Raw genomic sequence first — 23,843 nt, forward strand, 5'->3', positions numbered from 1 at the left:
ACTCATGTGATTTCTGTTCCTATAGTTTTGCGTTTTCCAGAATGTCATATAAATGGAATTGTATAGTATGTGGTTTTGTGATTTCCATGTGGTTGCATGTATAAGGAGTTTCTATTTATTGTTGAGTAATGCTCCATTAAATGGATAGATAACAATTTGTGCATCTGTCCTCCAGGTGATGGATAGTTGGTTTATTTCTAGTTTTTGGCTTTTCTGCATAAACCTACTGTAAACATTTGCAGATAGTCTTTGGAAGGACATGTATTTCCACTTACTTCAAGTATATATTCATCCAAGAATGGGATTGCTGATTTTTTTTAAATTATATTTTTAATTGACAAATAATAATAGTATATATTTATGTGATACAATGTGATGTTTTGATATGTTTTAATTGTGGAATGATTTAATTAAGCTAATTAACAGGTTCATCACCTCACATACTTATTTGTAGTAAAAACATTTAAAATCTTTTTTTTTTTTTAGCAATTTTGTGATATACAATGTATTATAGTCACCATTCTGTGTAATAGGTCACTAAAGCTTATTCCTCCTAATTGAAACTTTGCATGCTTTGATCAACATCTCCCCTTTCCCATCTGCTTCTTTCCCCTCTCCTTTAAGTTTTGCCTCTTTCCCTCATAGTGCTTTGAACCTGACCCTTGAGAAACTACCACATCTTATTCTTTGCCAGTTGACACTTTTATGTAAAGGAATTATAATCTTCTGTGCTTGAATTTAGGTTTCCTAGATTCTCTAACTTAATATTTGTTACATCATTAAGTATATGCCTTTTCCTTTGCTATTTTTTATATAGTTTATATGGAATGCATATTTTTGCCTTTTTTTTGTGAATAAACTGTACCGGTACAGGAAGATACAATACCAGGCTTAGAAGAGTAGATATTACACACCTAACAAATTAGAAAATGACAACATGCCTCTCAGATACCCTGATCAGCTTTGAGCAGGGCAGCCAATGCTGCCTGTGGCTATTTGAGTCATTTTCCTGGAGTGGAGCAGGATGACAAGCAGAGGGATCCAACTGTCCCTTTTATCCCCTTTTAACTCCTCCTTCACTGGGATTGGAAACCAGTCCAAGAAGGTGCTCTATTTGTCATGACCAGCTGCTCAGTGTTAGAATAGGCATTATTCTTTTGGGAAGAGGAGGGTGTTCTCTCTCTCTCAGGTTTAAGTTCATGGGCAGATGTACAAGCACACACACCAGTTTCTGTTGTGATTGGACAGCCATTCCTGTCTCCAGAATGTTTTGGAGAAAAGGCCCATGGAAATGATTGACATCTGATAATAGTTACAAAGCTCCTGCTACACTGGGATTGGTAAAGTGATCATTGAATGCCAGTAAAACATCTCTGGTTATTTAAAGCAGTCTGAACATTTTGACTTACCAAGTTCAGTTTATATCTTCTCAAAAGCTTCTGTTTTGGGGAGTGCCTTCGGCAATTAATAGCAGTATCAGTAATTAATGAATTATTCATTTTCAGTTTATACTAGTTAGGGTAGCATTTTGATAAGCACTTTATATCTCTGTTATTTAACAACTAAAGGTGCTGTTTGAAACTAGGGAGACAGCTTCATGAGAACAAAGCCTTTTTCTATGTGTGACTCAGGCAGTTTTAAACTAAATTCATACAAAGCTAATGCTATTTACCATTTGTATAAATGCAGCCTACTGTGTGTTGATCATTAGATAATAATCTTTCTGTGCTTTTTTCTTTAAGGTACAAGCAGTGGTACCATGGCTTGTTGGGACATGAGGTTCCAGTTGCCAATTTCAAGTCACTGTCATCCTTCCAGGGCTCGAATCAGGCGCCTCTCAATGCACCCTCTATATCAGTCCTGGGTAATTGCAGGTAAAATGGAGGGCTGGTTTTCATGTGTTGGGGAATTTTCTTGGAAAGTATATATTATCCTGCTGCCAAAACTCAATGTTTTGAGTTTTAATTTTACATAGGAACCAAATGCTTGATTCTGTTCTGATTATGGAATTTCCCACCACTAGTATCTCACTGTCGTTTCATATTTATTATATTCAGAAATGATCTCATCAGTCACCACCACCATCCTCCATTTTTAATTGTCCACCGCTATCTCTTATTCTATTTCTTTTCTTTTTCCTGTGTTCTTTATTTTTGTTAAAGCTGCCACCATCTTCCTAGAAATATGAGTTAGAAACCTTGACTCATCCTTCTTAGTTGCCATTTCTTGTTGATCTGTTTCTGTTGTGTTTTTCACAAGCTTCTTGTCCCTACCCTCATGGGCACTCACACTTTCTCGTATGGATTCTTGGGTGAGACACTTGGACAGGTCTTTGAAATCGATTTTCCTTATCTGTAAAGTATGGTTAAAAATACTTACCTTGTAGAGTTGTAAAGATTTGAGATAAAGTATGTAAAGTACATAACCTGGCACACAATTAATGATTGACAGATAATAGCTCTTATTATTCTTTTTTTTTTTTATTTCATCTTATTGTTATGGGGGATACAGAATTGCAGGTTATATACGTTGCCCATGTACTGCCTTTCCCCCCAAGTCAGAGCTCCAGGCATGTCTGTTCCCCAGGTAGTGCGTGTTGCACCCATCATGTAGGTATATATCCCTCCCTTCCCCACCTCCCCCTTCCCGAGTCAGCACCTTCAAGTGTTACCATTCCCCAAACGGTGCGCAATGCACTCATTGTGTAGGCATACTCCCATCCCCTCCCCCACCCCCAGCTCTTATTATTCTTATGTTTATTCCTTAGTCCTCTTGCCTCTAAACTCTTTGTGGTCCCTTGTCATACATGCAGCCCATCTTATACACTGCTGCTGTCAGACTCACCATGTTGCCAAGTTCCACGGCCATTATTGAGCCCTCTTGTTATTTGACTTATCATTTGGTCAGTTGATCATTTCCATCTTTTCCAAATACTTACCTGGTTTCAAGGACATTTCTCTTGGTTCTCCTACTTCTTGGTCTGCTAGTTCCTTCTCATTTTCTCGACTTACAAATTGTGGCATGCCTCAGGGCTCAGTCTTCAATCTTAACCTCTTCTCCTACACTGGCTCCCTGTGTGATTCATGCAGTCCCATGCTTTAACCACCAGATTTATTCATATTTTTATATCTGTCTTCTTAAAATATCCCCAAAGATCTCTAGTAGCCATTTTAAATTCTGTATGTCCAAACTGAACACTTGATTTTGTCTCTGCTGAGTACCTCCACCACCGCCTCCTACGTTGAGACAAACCTGCTCTCCCTATGGTATTCTATTAGTAAATGGCAGCTCTTTTTTGCCAGGTGCTCAGGCAGAAGCATGGTGTTGACCTTGACTCTTCTTTTTCTCATTCTACTTCCAGTCTATTAGCTAATCCTATAAATTCTAGTTTATTTTTATTTATTTATTTTTTTTGAGACAGAGTCTCACTCTGTTGCCGAGGCTAGAGTGAGTGCCATGGCGTCAGCCTAGCTCACGGCAACCTCAAACTCCTGGGCTCAAGCGATCCTCCTGCCTCAGCCTCCCGAGTAGCTGGGACTACAGGCATGCGCCACAATGTCCGGCTAATTTTTTCTATATATATTTTTAGCTGTCCATATAATTTCTTTCTATTTTTAGTAGAGACGGGGTCTCGCAAATTCTGTTTTAAAATATATCTGGAATTTGATCACTCTTTACTGCTTCCATCACTGCCTCCCTGATCCAGACCACTGTAACCTCTTGCCCCCATTAATGCAATGTCCCCACTTCTGTCTGTATCTCTTGAGACTGTTTATTCTTATGCTCAATACCTTCCACTGGCTTCTAATTCCAAGTAACAGCCAAACGCCTTACAATGGTCCAAAGGGCTTTACGGGATCTGCCTTCTTGCCTTCTGCCTTCCTTATCAGTCAGGATTCTAACAGGAAACAGTAGCACACCCAAGGTAGGATAATTTAAAGGAACCATTTACAAAGATATGGGTCTAGGGGTATCACAAAAGATAGCACAGTAATATAGGACTGGTAGCAGCAGAGTAGCATAGAAGGCATGAGGGGAGTGTCTGATTACTGAATTTGGAAAGAAGTTGAATAGAGAAGGCTGCCTTGAGAGCAGCAGTGATTCTGAGGTGAGGGATGCAGCCAGCCTGAGGTGACTGACATGGCTTTCTTCCCTTCCTTTGATTTCCTATTGGAGCTCCACATAGACCTGTACTATTACAGTTTCCTATAGCCACTGTAACAGATTACCACAGACACGGTGGCTGAAACAACACAAAGTTACCCTCTAACAATTCTGAAAGCCAGAAGTCTGAAATGGGTTTTGTGGACAAAACTCAAGGTGGCAACAGTACGGTATACTCCCTCTGGAGGCTCCAGGGGAGAATCTGTGCCCTTGTCTTTCCCTGCTTCTGTAGCTGCATTCCTTGGCTCATGGCCCCTTCCATCTTCAGAGCCAGTGGCGTAGCATCTTGTTTCATTGTTATGTTGCCTTCTGCTATTCCTGTCAGATCTGCCTGCCTCTTACAAGGAGACTTGTGATTGTATTTAAGGCCCCCCTGCATAATCCAGAATAATCCCTCCATCTCAAGGTCCTTAACTTAATTACACCTGCAAAGTCACTTTGCCATATAAAGTAACATTCACAGGTTTCAGGGAATAGGACCTGGATATCTCGGTGTGGGGGGGGGGTCATTAGCCTACCACAGGCTGAACCCATCTTTCAAAAAGCCAGAGGGTACAGAAGCTTGTTGGTGTGGTTCATTCAGGTCAGCCTTACAGCAGCAAATGGAAAGTGACTAGCACGACTGTCCTTTCTCCTGCTCATCTCCAGTCCTCAGTCTGCTCCTGCCACAGTAACTTGCCCCTTGAACTAAGCATATTCCTGTTTCAGGGCCATTGCATTTTTTTGTTGTTGTTGTCATTTCCACTAGAATGGAAATTCCATGAAACAGGGAATATTTCTGCTTTGTTTGCCATCTTTTCCTCAGTGTCTAGCACAGTGGCTAGCCTGTAGTAAATATTACTGGCTTAGTAAATATCAATAGGTGAATGGAGCCTGGTATATACAGTCAGGGTCCTCCTGCTAAAAGTACCTAAGGGGTAGTGTCTTTCCCTCAGGCCTGCCGTTTCTGTTGTAATCTGCTTCCATCCTTCTTTCCCCTCTACCCTAATTTCTGAGTCACCAGTATGCTTCAGCCTGACCAATTCCTCATGTTTCCTCAGAGCACCCAGAGATTTTTGCTTTTGTGTTTTTTGCTCATTTATTCCATTCTTTCTGCCTGAAATGGTCTACCTGCCACCTGTATCTGTCCAGCTTTACCTGCTTTTTCAGTCCCAGCTAAAGCATCTTCTCCACAAAGTGACCTTGACTGTCTCCCACTGGTGAGAATCTATTCAAAAGATCACCCACTGTGATCTTTTCTTTCCTTGAGTTCTGGTGGAACTTCACATTTCTCTCTTGTTTTGCTGTCATTGTCTTGTACTTTACATATTCCTTTTTACCTCCACTTCTAAAGTACAGGTTTCTTGAAGGCAGGGTCTATATTTGATTCGTCTTTCTCTATGCTGCAATTCTTTCCACTTGGTTGGAGACCAGTAAATATTTACTGTTTTTTTTTTTTTTTTTTTTTTGAGACAGAGTCTCACTCTGTTGCCCAGGCTAGAGTGAGTGCTGTGGCGTTAGCCTAGCTCACAGCAACCTCAAACTCCTGGGCTCAAGCGATCCTACTGCCTCAGCCTCCCGAGTAGCTGGGACTACAGGCATGTGCCACCATGCCCGGCTAATTTTTTCTATATATATTTAGCTGTCTATATAATTTCTTTCTATTTTTAGTAGAGATGGGGTCTCGCTCTTGCTCAGGCTGGTCTCGAACTCCTGAGCTCAAACGATCCGCCCACCTCGGCCTCCCAGAGTGCTAGGATTACAGGCGTGAGCCACCGCGCCCGGCCTATATTTACTGTTAAGTTATTGAAAACTTCTTTAACTCATTCCATCTAGTGACAGGGTAACACTGATATTTAGAAGTACTAGTCAGCATTTCTTGCAGGCTGGGGAGAATTGGAAATGGATACAGGCTGATTGGTACTATCTACCAAGATGTGAAAGCTCTGAGAGCTGATTCCTCCTTGTCTGAGTCATGGTTTTTGCCTTTATCCCTTAGCTGTTCAGGGCAACAATGAAGTGTCCATGTGGGACATGGAGACTGGTGACAGAAGATTTACTCTCTGGGCCAGCAGCGCTCCACCGCTTTCTGAGTTACAGGTTTGGCTCCAGTTTTTACCGTAAAGGACAGTGTTATTTCCTACATTCTAAGAATTTTCAGACCTTTCATCAAACACATAAAATGTTTGGGCTTTTGGGTTATGTTTAAATTTGTGTTCTTAATAATATCAAGTGTCATGTGTCCATGGCTGCATGGGTGTTTTTCAGTTCCTTAAACTTGCTAGTGTTCTGCATCATTGACTGCTTTAGTTGCTAACTCCGTAAGGCTTGTACGTTTCTTTGGAACCCCAGTAAGATCTGGGTTAATTAAGAAAAACACAGATTGGAGTTTAGGGCATTACAAAATGGAATATAACCCTCTTACATCTACTTTTATTTTTAATAGTCATGTCCCCCCTTCACTGGGGCAAAGGATAGGAAAGATATTTTCTCCTTTAGTTGGGTCACGGTCAAGGTGATCCTGAATAGGAAATTTCAGGAAGCTGAACAGGCTGTACCTCTGTTCAGAATGATACAAAGCAAATGTATTTTATAGTCCCAAAGAAGGAAGTAGACAGGGCATATGTAACTGGTCTCTCATTTCTTCAGGTAAACAGGTGCTTATAAAGCTACTGTTAACTTGCCTCTAGAAATGGTACCATCATTTGTGGAATATACTGATGTCTTTTATTTGACTATTTCTTTAAGCCTTCTCCTCACAGTGTCCATGGTATCTACTGCAGTCCTGCAGATGGAAATCCTATCCTGTTAACAGCTGGATCAGACATGAAAATAAGGTATAGTATCTAATAAAGAATACTTAATATGTAATACTTAGAAGGATAATATAGATGGATATTTTGGTTTGTTCAAGGTGTTATAGATATTGGTAGCACCGTAATGTTTAAAATCATCTTACAAGGATAGCTGTTAATATTTTATTTGTAACTAATGTTATGCTATTAGTTCTAGAAAAATCCCTTTTCCAAATACAAAAGAAGATAAACAATGCATTGATTATTAGTTCCTCCCATTATCCTATAGAGATTATCACCATTTATTTTTTTCTTCCTAGGTTTTGGGATTTGGCTTACCCAGAAAGGTCCTATGTTGTTGCAGGAAGTACTAGTTCCCCATCTGTCTCCTATTACAAGAAAATAATTGAAGGCACTGAAGTTGTCCAGGTACACCAGTCTTTATTTTTATTTCTTTTAACTTTTGTAAGTACAAAATGGCTTTCATAGACATAGAATTGATTAAAAGAAGTGGCTTTGGCCAAGAATAGCAATATTTCTTTGAAGTTAAGAAATACATACTCAGTTCAAATGAACAATAGGCACTTTATATGTTTCTCAGTCTTTAAAGTCATTTAAGGAAGTACTACAAATGAAAAAGACACAGTGAAGTTAAGTAACTTGTCCACGATCACACAGCTAGTGAACAGAAACTGGGACTCTAAACCTTGTGTTCTTGACTCAGGCACAAATTTCAAACGCGATAAAAATCCTGAAAATACCTGAGCCAGACTAGGTGCTCCATGAATGAAAGTGTGCTTTCTTCCTGACAAATGTTAAAGAGCTTTACAAGTGCTAGAACTCTGATAAGTGTCATTTATACCTCTTTCAATTATATTCTTGTCCTTTTTTGTTTTGATATTGACAAAAGAATATGCACAGAATACTGGACTAATTATAAGTTTCCATATTTATAAGTGGCTGCTCATGGGATTTAAGGAAGAAGCCTAGAATGTCATTTTGGACCCTCTAATTCTTTTGCTCATTGTATTTTTGAAAGCACAACCACTTGACAAGAGATATTAACAACAAATCCCAGAAACAAGAATACTGACAAGAGGTAGAATGTGATACGAACTTTTAAAACTTAGGCTTTCTCCTTGACTTCTAACCCTCAAACAGGAAATTCAGAATAAGCAGAAGGTGGGGCCGAGTGATGACACCCCGCGAAGGGGCCCAGAGTCTCTGCCTGTGGGACATCATGACATCATCACGGATATTGCCACATTCCAGACAACACAGGGCTTCATTGTAACTGCTTCTAGAGATGGGATTGTGAAGGTGTGGAAATAAAAGCCTACTGATTTGTATAAATTGTAATAAAGTTATAAATATATTGTAACTCAAGAGAAAAGGCATTTCTAGAGAACAGAAGAACAGATTCATTTGTGTAATTTTCAAAATCAGATCTCTATGTTACTGTTTCATGACTAAACAAACTACACCCAAGAGGGTTAAGGAAGTTGTACTTAGCTAGTTTACTTGTGCATCTTACTGCAAGAATCAGCAAGACAACAGTATCAGGGACTTTTTATTGTATATGTCATAGAGGTGAGAATGTAAAATACGAAGATTAATAATGATGTCAGTTTATTTTGTATTGAAAAAAGGTTGAAAAGATGGTTGTAAGCTATTATAATGTAAACACATTTTTGCTATTAAAAATGCTATTCAAACCTGCCAGTAAACTATATTCATGCACCCTAAGAGGTTGTTTTTTTTTTTTTTTTGTTCTGGGTGGTGTATTTAAGCAGTAAACTTAAACAGAGGAGTAAACTCTCCAGCAGCATTTGTTCTGAGGCAAAAAAATGCAGAGATTTGGGCCTAAGGCCTAGTTCTGTCACTGATTCCTTGTGACACTAAGTATTGTTTTGTCTTTCTTCCTGTATGTTTTATAGTCTGCCTTAGTCATTAATGCTATAGAATTGATTTCCTGTGTATCAAGCTTTAGAGAAATGTGTGTCTTCTTGGCCATCATCGTTTATTATAGGCTCTAGCATAAATTCTGACACTTGGCCCAACAGTTTGCTTTTATCCAGTGTATTTATTAAATGCATGAAAAGAAAGAAAAATAAAGTTGTTAAAAACATGCCAAAAATTTATATTTTTAAAAGGCCCAAATTGACCTTTCCCACTAAGATAAAACTCTTCAAAGTTATAGATTACCATTTATCTACAGACGTAATTCTCTCTCTACATTTAATTCTCATCCATTTGCAGAAGGGTTTATGGTGTTCAAAATAGTTGGAAATTAGTTATATGAGTCTATAAAACCAAAAAGGTGAATAGATAATCTGAGTCTAGGGAAAATACTTGTTCAGAAATACTCTAAAAAATAAATTTTCTATATTTAATTATATAACTCAGTTATATAACAGTTTGCAACGCATACATCTAGCTTCATGATTCAAACAGTCATTGCTTGGTATCTCTGGGGGGACTGGTTCCAGGACTCCTCGAGGATACCAAAAGCCATGGATGTTTGAATCCCTTATATAAAGTGGCATATTTGCATATAACTTATATACCTGTACACTTCCTCCCACATACTTTAAATCATGAGATCATGGGTAATACTTAACACAATGTAAATGCTATGTAAATAGTTACACAATATTGCTTGGGGAATAATGACAAGGAAAAAAAGTCTGTACATGTTTAGTACAGATGCAACCATCCTTTTTTTCCCCCTGAATATTTCTGATCCACCTTTGGATCATTTGAATTCATGGTACAGAACCCACAGATGTGGAAGATGACTATAGTTTTTAGAAAGATAAACAACAAAACTGTCATTCATGAACATGCTAGTCATTCAGAAAGGTCAAAGTTAGGAGTGATAGACTCTAGGCCTGACAGCTTAGTGGATTAGAATTTGTAAATTTAGCATTGTCATGTTATATTGCCTCTGTTTCCCTTGAAGTCTGTTAAAACCATATTTACAGGGTTTGTAGTAAAGGAGTCACATTTAGAGTCTGCAGGGGTTGGGCAAATTTTTTTGAAACAAACTGTTATGCTGAGATTGGGCTTCAGGCCTGGAGCCATTAGATAAGCCATAAGACTGATAAATGTGGAAAATGCTGAGGAAAAAATGGAGTGGGCTGACAGAAATATGACCCTTTTCTCCCCTTATCTTCCTTCCTATTCGTCTCTTCCCTTCCTCCCCTCAAAATCCCCACCTTTTAAAAAATGTTATTTGGTTGAATTATTACTGAGTGTTACAATATGGTACCATGTTAAATTATATCTCATTTTGACCTCTACTTGACCCAACCCCCGCCCAAGTTCAACTCATAGCTCAGTATAGAGATAATGGGAGGCAGGTCATTTACAGTCAGTTAATTTACATTTTTAAACCAAGAAGCATCACTATTTGTGTGATTCTTGGTTTAAATCAGGCTTTATTAAATTTACATTCAACTTAATTTTTACTGCTTTTCACTTTTAGGAGAAAGAGGCAAAACATGGAAGATGCTAATATTAGGGATTTATTTTTAAAAAGAAACTTATATTTGTAGCATATTTCAAAGCTCCCACCTATTAATGATTAAAAAGATAACCCAAAATACTAAAATAATCTCAATCACTAAAGAAATACTTGTTTGGTATACTTTACTTACCAACGCTGAAAAAAACAAACACATCTTAAAAGTTTTTCCAACAATTAACAGAAGAAAGGAGTTTATGCTTAATTCAGAATTAACTAGAAAAATCCCTTTTATTAAAATGCTATTAATATTGCTTATCAATTTCTTGTACTTAAAACGTATTTTTTCCTGAACCCCTAAAGCACCACTTAGGATAGATGAAGAAACCTGATGTGTTTTATTCTTCTCTATTACCTGAGTATGAATATGAAATTTAACTCCTTGGACTGCTTGCTCCTTTGGAGACATTAGGAGCTATTTCTATGGAGTTGCCTGAGTAAGGATGGCAGAAGTGGTTTTAAAAAATACTGCAGATGGCTCTTTCCAGGTTTTATGAAAAGAGGTATAGAAAAAATCTGAACATACCCTCCTGTCTTTGGTGTCAGTAACCATCTGCCCCACACATCCAAGCAGGGCTTCCTTCCCTTCCTGAAGAGAGGGATATTACGTGTAGTGGGGCCACTGCTACCAATTCTGCTCTGGAGCCAGCCTTAGACTGAGGTAAGGTCTGAACATGGTGTTTTAGTTAAAGAATGCTACTTTGGATGTTTAGTTGTTGAAAATACCAATCCCATCATAAAAGAAAGAACTGGATGAGGAAACAGAGCCATCACAGAAATGCTGCCAGAGCTAGGCACTTCAAAAACTTTTCCTACTTTAACTTACTCTGATCTCTTTTGCATCTCTGCAGCCCCACATGGATTTTCTTACTGGTTCCAAACTCAGTGTGCATTTAAGGCCCTTTTTAGAGCTCTGCCAGTCCTGTTGTGGTGCTGTTCATTATTGACTAAATAGCTACCTGATGGGTAAAAGTAACTCAGAACTTCACCATGACAAGTTGTGTCTTTCTCCTTGTCTAAAGAATATATAGATTAGTGAAAGTTAATAAATGACCACAACAGGAAAGACAGACTAGAAGACCATCAAAATGGCCAGGCAGGAAGCTTCATAATGAAAAGAGCACTTCAGGCTCAAAAGCAATAATTTATGTTCTGGGGGAGTTAATGAGTTTCTCAGTGAGTTTAGGAGGATTTGGAGCTGGAGAAAATTACCCTCTGCTTCTCACCAGTCCTACCAAACAACTGTAGAAGGTGGAAGAAACCTAGCACAAGCCCATCTGAGAACTAGTCAGTCCATGTAGAAACAGTGATGTGTTTATGTGGACTAGTCATGGAAGGTCAAATTTTAAAAAATACGACATACAGAATCAATTTCTAGGGTAAATTTTGGAAGCCCCAAACACTTACAAATACCTTTGGTTCAATGGATGATCATTAAACAGTTCTAAATTAAGAAAGAAGGCTTGGTTTACACAAAATGAACTTGACAATCAAAAGAATTAGCATTGGCCCATGTACACACACATGCATATACTATATAAAATTTACCTTCAAATTATATCTCCATTAGACTTTTCAAAACATTTCTTTCATTCTTCCATCTTCTAATGATAACAGTTCTTGGGCATATCATTCTCAGACTGCTGTAATTGTCAGGAATGGTCAAATAAATGGACAAGATATATCTTAGTATCAATAAGTGCAGGGGATCAAGTCACCTGATAATCTACAACCTGTGGCTTGAGTTCTGGTGGAGGATTTACTTAAGTCCAGAGTCTTACCATACTTCCTAAGGCTAAATTGTTCAAGTACTTCCTTTACCATGTTGTTTGGGAGTTTTTATTACCTTTTTTTCCATTTTTAAAGGTATGGGATGTGCTTCTGGTAAAATTTTGAATAGCAGCTCTGCCACTTCTGCCTACTCTTGAAAGATATTTTTTATCTTGAAAGAATTTTGCCTCCTGTAATGCATCTTCTTTGAGGGCAACTTTTTGTGATCCAGGAACAAAGCTATATAACAAAAGAAGAAATCATAGAAGATAAATGTCATTTCAACTTTAATAGATTCCATATTAATCTGTCTTTCTAAATTATTTCACCCATTTCCTTGTTGCAGCCTTCCTCCAAGGTAGTTTTATTAAGATGATCAAACTGGGCTTTTAAACTGGCCCAAATATCAGAAACTGACAAATCAGACATCTTGACAAAGTACACAAAAGTATAATTTCAGTAGCAAAGTTTCTTCTTCATGGAACATGTTCCACTGAAATCTTCATCTGATTCAGATTATTCTGAATCAAATATGGGTTCAAATGGCGCCTCATCAGAGACAACCATATCTATAGTTATCCTAGCTCTACTCTCAGTCACCCAGCACGGTATGCTTTTATTTTCTTTATAACACTTAGCACTATCTGAACTTTTATTTAACTTGTAAACTTTTTTAAGATCTGTTCTCCACTCTTCCACCCACTCAGACAGAAAGTCCATGAGACCTTGTCTGTTCACCATAGTAATCCCAGGAACCTAGAAGAGTGCTCAGCACACAGCAGACACTCAGTATTTGCCCAATGAAAGCTTGAATATATGCCACACTCCCTTCTTTCATCCCTTCCCTCACTTTCTTCCACCTGTCCATCTATCCATTCATCCAAATGTTTACTACCTGCTCTGTGGAAGGCACTGTGTTAGGTACAGTGGGCGACACAGAGCGAAGTCTGGCAGGCACAAAAGAGCCTGACTGGGAGTCATGAGTAACCCAACAGTAAAGGAGAGCTGGAGTCAGATGTTGGAAGGCCTTGAATGCCATGTTGAGAAATCAGGGAATCATAGAAGCGCTAACCAGAAACTAGCCTGTGCTGATGGAAACGTCCTATAATTTGCACTGGCCATTATGGCAGCCACGAGCCACATGTGGCTATCGAGTACTTGAAATGTAGTTAATGTGCCTGAGGAACTAAATTTTTAATTTAATTTTAACTGATTTAAATTTGAAACACTACATAAAGCCAGTGGCTACTCTATTGGTCAGTCGAATAAGGGAGCCATTTTAGACAGCCTTATTTTACAGGGATATGGTGGAAAGAGCTATGAGTCCGAAGATATTCTTATTCCAGCCCCTTTACTTACTAGTTGAGCAGCTCTGGGCAAATCACTTCACTAGGGTGATCCTTGTTTCTTCAGTTGTAAAATGGGGATAAAAATCACCCATCTTGCTGAAAGCAATAGGTACCATGGTGTTGTATTGGTTACTTATGAGGACACTGAGGTGCATAGAGGTGAAGGTCAATGGCAGAGCTGGGAATATCACTCAACTTTCTAAGAGTTCAGTGTTATTTCTATTGAATTGGGTTTTTATTCAGGACAAGGAATATCAAGGTATCTGGACTAAGAAAGTGAAATGATAATAAATGTCATGTTATCAGAGGCACCTGGATATGGGTGCAGAACCACAGGAAGGCAGATGGCTTGGGCAGCTTGGACAGATAAGGTATGAAGAACCTGGCACTATAGCAGGCTCTTCATAAATGTCTGTAGAATGAATGTGTGAGACCCTGATGGCGTGGAGAGAGAGAGGTTTATCAATACTGAAAAATTGCAGCAATTAGCTGAATTATGGTCAAGGGAGGCTTCTGTTGAGACCAGAAGAACAGTGCAATATCCACTGCAATCCACCTTTACGTTTTTCTGCTTTCTCCAGCTGGAAAATCTGACTTCTTACAAAACCATCAATGTTTAGAAAATAAGTACAATGAAAGACATAGAATGAATTTAAACTAAAATTAATTTCACTTCCCTCTCATATACATGCATGTACTGCCCCCATACACACATATGCTTTTTCATTCATCTATGAAGAGAGTTAGGGTGAAGGAAACATCAAAACAACACAGAGAATCGTGGCATTCATGCATTCTATGCTACCTGTGTGCGCTTCTGCAACTCAGATCCCAAAGTGCATCTCAGTGTACTTCCATCAGTGCTATCAGGGATGTACTGAGCTAACAGACAAACTTCCAGTTACCAAGAACACCAGCCATGGCTAAATTTCAGTACAAATGAATTTCCTCATTCATGTTCGCTCAACACTGTATTTTCTTATTAATTTTCAGATCCTGAATATTATGAACTCAGATTCTCCAAAGTGGTAACTGTTTGCATAGAACATGGCTTCACTGATCATGGAGAGGACATTCTTTTGAGCCTGAAGCACACAGTTTTCATGGCTTGAGTGTTTACATTATCTATACCTCTCTCTTCCCGATCCTCCTCAACACCCCTTTTTCCATTGGATCCTTTTTTTTCTTTTATGGCAAGCTCAGTTATCTTTGTTATCATCCTCCCTCTTTAAGAAAAAATTGTTAAATTGGTAAGTGCTTCTATGGCTTGACATTGCTGTCTTTTTTTCCCTTTCAAATATTTTTATTCTCAAAAGGGTTGAACCATATCTTTGAATTTCTGTTTTTTCACTGCTATACAGTAGAGTGTGTGTTTGATAAACATTTGATAAGAATCATTTGATTACCCAGTTCTGGAATCATATAGGACCTTGTTTCTCGTTCTCCTACTCTCTATTATTGAGATAATTCTTAGCTGATTGGTAACTCCAACAATAGGTAATCAAGACAAAGAAATAAGAATGAAATAGTCAATTTATTTTGCAACTCATGCTTAGCTCCAATAAGCTTGTGAAAAAAGAGATGTAGCAAATTCTAGATAAAATGGGGTAGGTGGGACTAATTATAGATTTCAGTTCTCTGTGATCACAGATCCCTCCTTCTATGCAGATAATCAGAAGTCAGTCATGCTACTTTTCCTAGCTGACTGGATGCTTTGGAGTAGAAAATGCAGACAAGATTGCTTCTATTTCCAGAATTCTTTTTACCTTAATATACATTTTGTATGTCCAGAAAACACATTTTGGAAAGCAGAATAACAACAGATGTATTATTCATATGGCATTGGTCATTGTGTCCATTTTACAATTCAATTGTTCTGGCTCTGGCCTGTCACTGCTTTAAAGTCTGGCACAAGTTCTTCCCTGGCTGGATGAGGCAATAAACAGGTGGCTTTCTGTCTTTTATTGTCTCTGAGCGGATCCGAGTGCTTACACAAAGAGGCTGCCCTGCAATCTCACCCTCACTGACCATCTGTCTCCTTGGTAGCTTGCGGTTTGTTTCAGTTCCTTCTTTTTTCATCTAATAAGAATCAGCTTCTACATGTATTTCTCAAAATCTCACAGCAGAATGATCTAATTCCTATGCAAGTCATTCTGAGGACTGGACAAGTCATCTTTACGGCCAGACCTCTTGCCTAGCAGGCGTTCTCATCTCCCTCAATCCTGTGTGTTCAATTCTGCCTCATTTTTCTTGAATGGCTCAGGCAGGGAATTTCAGAAGTGCCTGTGTGGCTTGTTACCTTTTATTACAGCCTTTGGTCACTTAGAGAAGGCCTGGAGAGTCCCAGTCTATCATATCGCCAGCGAGTTCACAGACAGTGGTATGGATTTCATGTCTCAATTCCTTGATGCTCCAGCTGTGTCCTGACTTTTCACCATTTCAGATGCACAGAAGCAGCTGAGCCTCCAGTGTATCTGGGGCAACGTGGAGAAGGAGGAAGAAACTTCTTGTCCAAGAGCACTGTGATCCCCTCTTCCTATTCACATAGCTCTTCTAACAGAAAGCATGGTGGGAGGGGTTTTTAAAAATGCCTTTTAACTGGGTAGATTGGCTTCTGCATCTGCCCATGCAGTCATGGCTGGCCATAAAATATGTGAAGCCAAATGCAAAATGTAAATTTGAGCCCCTCCTAGGTCAAAAAACAGGAAAAAAATTTCTCTTTCTTTTGCAGTCTCTGTCTCCATCTGCCATGGAGGATTTTATTTGCCATATTGTATACCTCTGCTCCCTTAATTTGGTGTGTGGCCAGCTGTTGAATTCCTCCTCCCACCAGCTCTGGACAGATGCTCCAGAAGTCAAGGCAGGCATCACCCCCTTCCCTTGGCTGGTCATTCCAGCAGAGGGGTGAACCCCCAAGACTATTGCAACATCTTTGCTGGGACACTCTGGATGCCCAGATGGAGACAGGCAAAAGGCAAATGCACCATGGTGCCACCACCCTGGGGCAGTTGGCTGCTCCCCTCCCTGTCCCAAGACTCTGGGATTGTGCCAGATCCCAAGGCTCTCCTTGTTTGTGCCCAAGCCCTTGCCAAGGCAGGGTGGGTGTGGGGAAGGGGAAGCCCGGAGGTGCACAAGTGGTCTACAAGAACGAGTCCTGGGGATATGGTGGAAGGTGGGATGGAAAGTAAACCAAGGTTCTAAGCCCCCACTCCCAAAGGCATGCTTTATTATCCCATTGGACTTGACTTTAAAAACATAAACTCAAAAATAATATTGAGTAAAGAGTACTTAAACCCCAAGTGCCGGACCCTGTGCAAGCTGGCCATCTTGCAGCACCTAGCACACCTGATTCAGCAAGAACACCATTTAACGCCAGCTTTAATGCACCCTCCACGCTGAATATGCCAACCTCAGCAAGAGTCACATTCAAGGCTTCTGGTCTATTTCCCTCTTTCAAGTTGCCAGATACATGCAGCAGGGGGAGCCCTGCTCTTCTTGGACTGACTCCACAGGCCTGTTTTAAGCTTGACTTCAGGAAGAGTTTGCTGCTGGACAGTTCCCCTGGACAGTTCATTCCCACCTTTCCCCACAAGGTGAGCAAGAGATTCCAGGCAGAGGTTTCTTAGAGGTACCACATCTGGGGTTTCTGGACTGGGAGTGCTTCGCTGGCCCTGATCACTACACAGACATGCACACACTACACAATAATTGTAGGCACGGTGTGAAAGTTATTTGCCTGTGTAAGCCCCAGGTGAGGGTGCACACTTGATTTTTTTTTTTTTTTAAGTTGTAATAGAAATGTTTTTATTCTTTTTTTCCCTATAACTTTTTTTTTTTTAAATTTCAGAATATTATGGGGATACAAACGCTTTGGTTACACATATTACCTTTGCCCCGTCCGAGTCAGAGCTACAAGCGGGCCTGTCCCCCAGACAATACGCACTGCAGCCATTAGGCGTGAATTTCCCCATCCCCACCTCCCCCCTCCTCCCACCTGCCTGGCACCCAATGAGGGTTACTTCCATATGTGCACATAAGTGTTGATCAGTTAGTACCAATTTGATGGTGAGTGCATGTGGTGCTTGTTTTTCTATTCTTGTGATACTTTACTTGGAAGAATGAGCTCCAGCTCCATCCAGGATAATGTAAGAGGTGCTATATCACCATTGTTTTATGGCTGAGTAGTACTCCATGGTATACATATACCACATTTTATTAATCCACTCATGTATTGATGGGCACTTGGGTTGTTTCCACATCTCTGCAATTGTGAATTGTGTTGCTGTAAGCATTCAAGTGCAGATGTCTTTTTTTCCTTTGGGTAAATATCCAGTAGTGGGATTGCTGGATCAAATGGTAGTTTTACTTTTAGTTCTTTGAGGTACCTCCAAATTACTTTCCATAGAGGTTGTACTAGTTTGCAGTCCCAGCAGCAGTATAAGAACATTCCCATCTCTCCACATCCATGCCAACATTTGTTGTTTAGGGACTTTTTGATAAAAGCCATTCTCACTGGAGTTAAGTGATATCTCATTGTGGTTTTGATTTGCATTTCTCTGATGATTGAGATGTTGAACATTTTTTCATATGTTTGTTGGACATTAGTCTGTCTTCTTTTGAAAAGTTTCTGTTCATGTCCTTTGCCCACTTTTTAATGGGTGGGTTTGATTTTTGCTTGTTGATTTTCCTGAGTTGTATATAGATTCTAGTTATCACCCTTTATTGGATGTGTAGCATGTGAATATTTTCTCCCATTCTGTAGGTTGTCTGTTTGCTCTCGTGATAGTTTCCTTGGCTGTGCAGAAGCTTTTTAATTTGATCAGGTCCCATTTAATTATTTTTATTGCTGTGATTGCCTTTGGGGTCTTCTTCACAAATTCTTTACCTAGGTTGATGTCTATAAGTGTTTTTCCAACATTTTCTTCTAGAATGCTTATAGTTTCATGCCTTAGGTTTAAGTCTGTTAGCCACTGTGAGTTGATTTTTGTGAGAGGTGAGAGGTGCAGACGCTGTTTCAGTTTTCTTCATGGGGCTATCCAATTTTCCCAGCACTATTTATTGAATAGGGATTCTTTTCCCCAGTGTATGTTTTTGTCTGCTTTGTCAAAGATCAGATGGCAATATGAGGATGGGTTTATATCTGGGTTCTCAGTTCTGTTCCATTGGTCTATGACTCTGTTCTTTGCACACTTGATTATGATCAGTGTCTCGGTCTGTATGTGTATGTTTTTTTTTTGTTTTTTTTTTTTGAGACAGAGTCTCACTCTGTTGCCCGGGCTAGAGTGAGTGCCGTGGCGTCAGCCTAGCTCACAGCAACCTCAAACTCCTGAGCTTAAGCGATCCTACTGCCTCAGCCTCCCGAGTAGCTAGGACTACAGGCATGCGCCACCATGCCCGGCTAATTTTTTGTATATATATATTTTAGTTGTCCATATAATTTCTTTCTATTTTTAGTAGAGACGGGGTCTCACTCTTGTTCAGGCTGGTCTTGAACTCCTGACCTCGAGCGATCCACCCGCCTCGGCCTCCCAGAGTGCTAGGATTATGTATGTGTATGTTAATATAGAATGATTTACCACAGAAACAAAGAAACACACCTAACTACTTGATTTCATTTATTCCTAATTTGTAAAAATGTAATATTCATACATGCAAAATATATTATATATGCATATTACTAAGTTTTAAAGGAACTAACTTTTGCCTTTATTAAGGCAAATTATCAATAAAATATTAAGTTCTATTCTTTATATATTCGTTTTCCTTTATTTTTTAAATCAAATCCATCAGTCTCTGATTGTAACTGGCATGTTTAGTCCATGTATTTTTATTGTGATTACTGATGTATTTAAATAGACTTGTTCTGCAGCCTTACTTTGTGCCTTCTACTTTTCCTTTCTTGCCTTTTTTAAAAAACATATTTTTTTTCTTGGCTTTTTATTTAAAAAAAAAAAAATATATATATATATATATAATTTTGGTAGTTAGCTACTATTTTTCTTTTCCATGTGTGCCCGCAAATTTTTCAGTGCATTTCTAAGAATCTAAAGTTTTCAATAGCCTAAGACCCAGCCCAAATAATGCATGTTTCTAGAACTCTTTAACTCCATTTACCTTCCTGTGACTTATATTATTATTGTCCCTTTTTTTAGTACCATCTTTATTTCCTTAAAGTTCAAGGTTTTTTAATAACCAAAGGTTATTTATTGTTTAATGTCTTTTCTTATATTTAAATAAATCAGAAATACTTATTAATATTTATAATATTAGTACAACTGTTTTCTTCTGTTAAAACTACCAGGTGACAAATGTTTTATTTTTATAGCTTTATTATCAAGTATAGCTTTTTTGTAACCCCACAAGTTAGATATTACTGCTACTTAAAAATATATTTGTTTAGATTTACCTAAACATTACCAAATTTTATCATTCACTTTTACTTCTTGTATCTCATTCCTTCCTTCTGTGGTCATTTTTATTTTCCTTGAAGTTTCTTTAGTAAAGACTGTTTTGTTGTAAACTATTGTATTTTTATCTCAATCATCATTTTTTTTTTTTACCATTAGTTTTGAAAGATAGAAGTTGACAAAAATTTTCTCTCACTAGTTTAAAGATACTCAATAGTTTTGTGGCTTCCACTGTTGCAATTGATAATTCAGCTACTAGCCTAATTATAATTTCTTTGTAGATAATCTGGTTTTTTTGGTTCGCTTTTAGGTTTTCTCTGTCTCGGTGTTCTGCATTTCCCTAAACCACAGCTAACTGTTGCTTTCTTTTTACTTATCCTGCCTGTTATATTTTGTCTATTCTTCATCTGTGAATTTGTGTCTTTCATAAGGTCTGGAAAATGATCAACGCTTTTTGTCTTTGAATACTTTCTCTCATTTATTATTTCTACGTTATCTTTCTAGAATTCCAGTCCAATATAGTTTAGATCTTCCCTTTCAGTTCTATCTGTGAACCTCTTATATTTATCATTTCTGCATACTCAATAATTTCATCAGTTGTTTTCTAGTTCATTATGTTTCTCTTCGGTTGTATCTATTACCCTGTTTAATCCTTCATTGAGTTTTACAAGTTATTTTTTATTTTGAAAATTGTAAAATTCATAGAAAATTAGAAAAAGAACAGAACCATAAACACCTGTATACCTTTCACCTAGACTATGTTACCATCTTGCTACTCTGTGTGTGTATATGTATATCTATATATGCCTGTATACACACACAGACACCATCTTACTTCCCTTTAGGAAAACCATCTGAAAGTAGGTCACAGCCATCATGCATGTTAATCTTGAATACTTTAGCATATCTGTCTCAAGGACAAAGACATTCTCTTATACAAACATGATACTATTACCACAAACAAGAATATCCACATGGATTCAATATCATCTAACATACTGTTGATACCCAAATTTCCCCAACTGTTTCCCAAATGTCATTTATATCAGCTTTTTTTTCTGATCTAGGATCTAATTAAAGCTCATACAATTACATTTGGCTGTTTGGACTCTTTAGTCTCTCCCATTCTAGAACAGTACCCCGTGTCCCTCTATTCTTCATGACATGAAACCTATGAAGAGTATAGGTGAAGTGTTCTGAAGAACATTCTAGAATCTGGAATTGTCCAAGGGTTTCCTCATTATTAGACTTGGGTCTCAAATATCCTATATGAGGTGCTTGCAAGAAGCAGAACTTGGTTTAAGTGGGCACTGCCAGTTCTCACTGTGTAAAAGCACATTTTCCTTTTCGTAATTAATAACACGGGATTGGTTCTTTGAGACTCTTTAAACAGCCTGTTCCTCAACAACCTGTCACACAATGGTTTTAGCATCCCTTAATGATCAGTTGTTACATTTGTTGTTAACATTGTTATTACATTATAAATTACAAATTGGTGATTTTCTAATTCTGCCATCTCCTCTACATTTATACTAGCTAGCCTTCTAATATAAAGAGCTTTTCCTCCCTTTCGCTGTTTTTTTACATATCTACATAGACTTACAGATTTTAAAAATGCAATGTATTATAATTTTGTTACCATCCCTATCCTTTCTGATGATCAAATTATCCAAAATTAGACCAGTAGGAATCCTTTCAAGACAACTACTTTGTCCTTGTCAAATGTCATTGTTAGTTTTTAAATATCTTCTTACCTTCTGGCACAACAACTTGCTCCAGGCTAACATTGTACCTTCCCGGCTGCAGCCTAGAATTGGGACTTTCTCCAGGAAATCCTGGTTCCTTTTAATGGTATTTAGAAACCAAGATCTGGTCATTAGGTATGTTCATTGCCACTGGGGTGCATCCCATTTGGGTGTTTTATTTCAACAGTTAGATCTTCCGTTAAAAAAATAGTTGATAATTTTTCAGATCAACCTGGTTGTTTTGAAAATTATATCTTGTTCCTTTGAATTATATTTTAATATCACATAGCAATATATTTTTGATGGAGGAGGAAACAAAAGAGGAAGAGAGAGAGAACAAAGGAGGGAGGATATTCATTTATCAATTAATACCAAGCAGATATTACGATACCTTCGAGACTGCCGTGGAGGCTGTTTTGGATCTGTAGAGCTGAGTCTGTTGCACTTTGTTTTGAAGTGTAGTGGTGGGTATTTGTTGATTGCACCTAGGAAGAGAAGTCTATGATGAGTCTCTTATTCATGGCTGTTAACATTACTATAATCTTCTCTGTACACAAAGAAATATTTATCAAAGAAAGATGCGAACTAAATTGGTCAGATAAAAATGAAAGCAGATTTCTCAAGGGAATCTCTAAAAATGAATTTAGAAAATACATTGCTTCTGAATTTACAGGTGAATTCAACTAACTTTTATTTTTGTTTTTTTAATTTTTGAGATAGGGTCTAGCTCTGTTGCCTAGGCTATAGTGCAGTGACATCATTATATTAATAGCTCACTATAACCTCAAACTCCTGGGCTCAAGTGATCCTCCTTGCCTCAGCCTCCTGAGTAGCTGGATCTTTAGTTGTAGGCCACCATGCCTGGCTAATTTCTAATTTTTTTTTTTTTTTTGTATAGATGAGGTCTCACTATGGTGGCTCAGGCTGGTCTCAAACTCCTGACCTCAAATGATCCTCCTGCCTCAGACTCCCAAAGTGCTGGGATTACAGGCATGAGCCCCTGTTCCCAAGCCCACCTAACTTTTTAATAAGATGCCCTTAAATGCTAACGTTGATCAACCATTAGAGGAGCTATCATGAGCCAGTCCTAATGGTCTGGACTTTAACTAATATTAACTAATCAGAATAGTTATTTTTTGTTTGCTCCTTTGCAACATCAAAATATAAAGGGAAAAGGACATTCCCTTTATGGCCTGTGAATCACTAACTACAGCAGTAACATCAGTGCCATCTTGAGTTTAAGTCATTAGTGGCTTATTTCATTTGGAATTGTACTAATTTTTCATAACAATAAAGCATGCCTCTTTATAACATTTAAAAACTTAAAAGCCATTTTTTGATGGGAATCTTTAAAAAGGTATTATGTTTGTGGCCCCATAATATCCTGAATTAAAAAAAAGGTACTATATATTTGAAACATTAAACTGAACAGATTTGTTGAACACAATTAAATGTCTTCCTGGTGACCTGGGGTCATCGTAAGTAGGTTTGTCTTGGACTGTGACACAGCACTGGCTCCAGAGCTGCTGTCCTAGCTAGGACTGTGTGCTCTAGCCCGAGTGGACTAAGACTGATGCTATCCTTATTGTATACCTCGGCTTTTTATTTTTAATCTAAGTATCAGATTTTCAGTAGTTTTGCTTCTCTTAGAAAATGTGTTGATTCTGGTCACTCCTCAATACCCAGCACCTAAACAGTGAGTGGCTCAGAGTAGAAGCCTAATAAATATACGTTAATGTTGAATGAATGTGAGTCTGTGGGCCTGCTATAGAATTAAGCATGTAGTTGAATATGATTATGCAAAGTTTTTTTTTGACTTGTACTTTGATAGCTATATTTTAAAGATTGACAACTTCTAGATATCTAAGTTCTAAAAAACTAATATGTAACTGTGTCATGGCTATAGTTTTTCAAAAGCAGCTTATATCTCTCATGTAACTCTGAGCACCTTTTTCTTAAAACATCTCTTTCCCTTTCCTTGGTTGGGGAGGGGTGGTGGTGCCATTTATCTAATCATACAATTTGACTAATTACTATGGAACACCACCAAGAATTTTGGGGGACTGAAGAAGGAAATTCCATCCTAAGATTTCCTTCCAACTTCTTGC

At 38.2% G+C, this 23,843-nt stretch overlaps 2 protein-coding genes across 3 annotated transcripts in view; one reads left to right on the forward strand and one right to left on the reverse strand.

The window, feature by feature from the left end:
* The window catches only part of PIK3R4 (phosphoinositide-3-kinase regulatory subunit 4), a 64,217-nt gene extending 55,524 nt beyond the window's left edge, over nucleotides 1-8,693 (forward strand). For both annotated transcript variants that reach the window (XM_069473253.1, XM_069473254.1), the window contains 5 exons: nucleotides 1,743-1,874; nucleotides 6,143-6,243; nucleotides 6,892-6,980; nucleotides 7,259-7,367; nucleotides 8,100-8,693. In XM_069473253.1, the coding sequence (XP_069329354.1) occupies nucleotides 1,743-1,874; nucleotides 6,143-6,243; nucleotides 6,892-6,980; nucleotides 7,259-7,367; nucleotides 8,100-8,270 (602 nt within the window). In that variant the 3' untranslated portion in view covers nucleotides 8,271-8,693. The remainder of the gene's footprint in view (nucleotides 1-1,742; nucleotides 1,875-6,142; nucleotides 6,244-6,891; nucleotides 6,981-7,258; nucleotides 7,368-8,099) is intronic.
* A 3,588-nt stretch (nucleotides 8,694-12,281) lies between these two features.
* Nucleotides 12,282-23,843, reverse strand: part of LOC138385797 (collagen alpha-6(VI) chain) — a 95,452-nt gene continuing 83,890 nt past the window's right edge. Inside the window, exons 35-36 of the mRNA XM_069472017.1 lie at nucleotides 22,127-22,220; nucleotides 12,282-12,474 (exon numbers count right to left, since the gene is read on the reverse strand). Of these exons, the coding sequence (XP_069328118.1) occupies nucleotides 12,282-12,474; nucleotides 22,127-22,220 (287 nt within the window). The remainder of the gene's footprint in view (nucleotides 12,475-22,126; nucleotides 22,221-23,843) is intronic.

This window comes from Eulemur rufifrons, chromosome 7, assembly GCF_041146395.1.
Source record: "Eulemur rufifrons isolate Redbay chromosome 7, OSU_ERuf_1, whole genome shotgun sequence".
NCBI classification, from domain to species: Eukaryota; Metazoa; Chordata; class Mammalia; order Primates; family Lemuridae; genus Eulemur; species Eulemur rufifrons.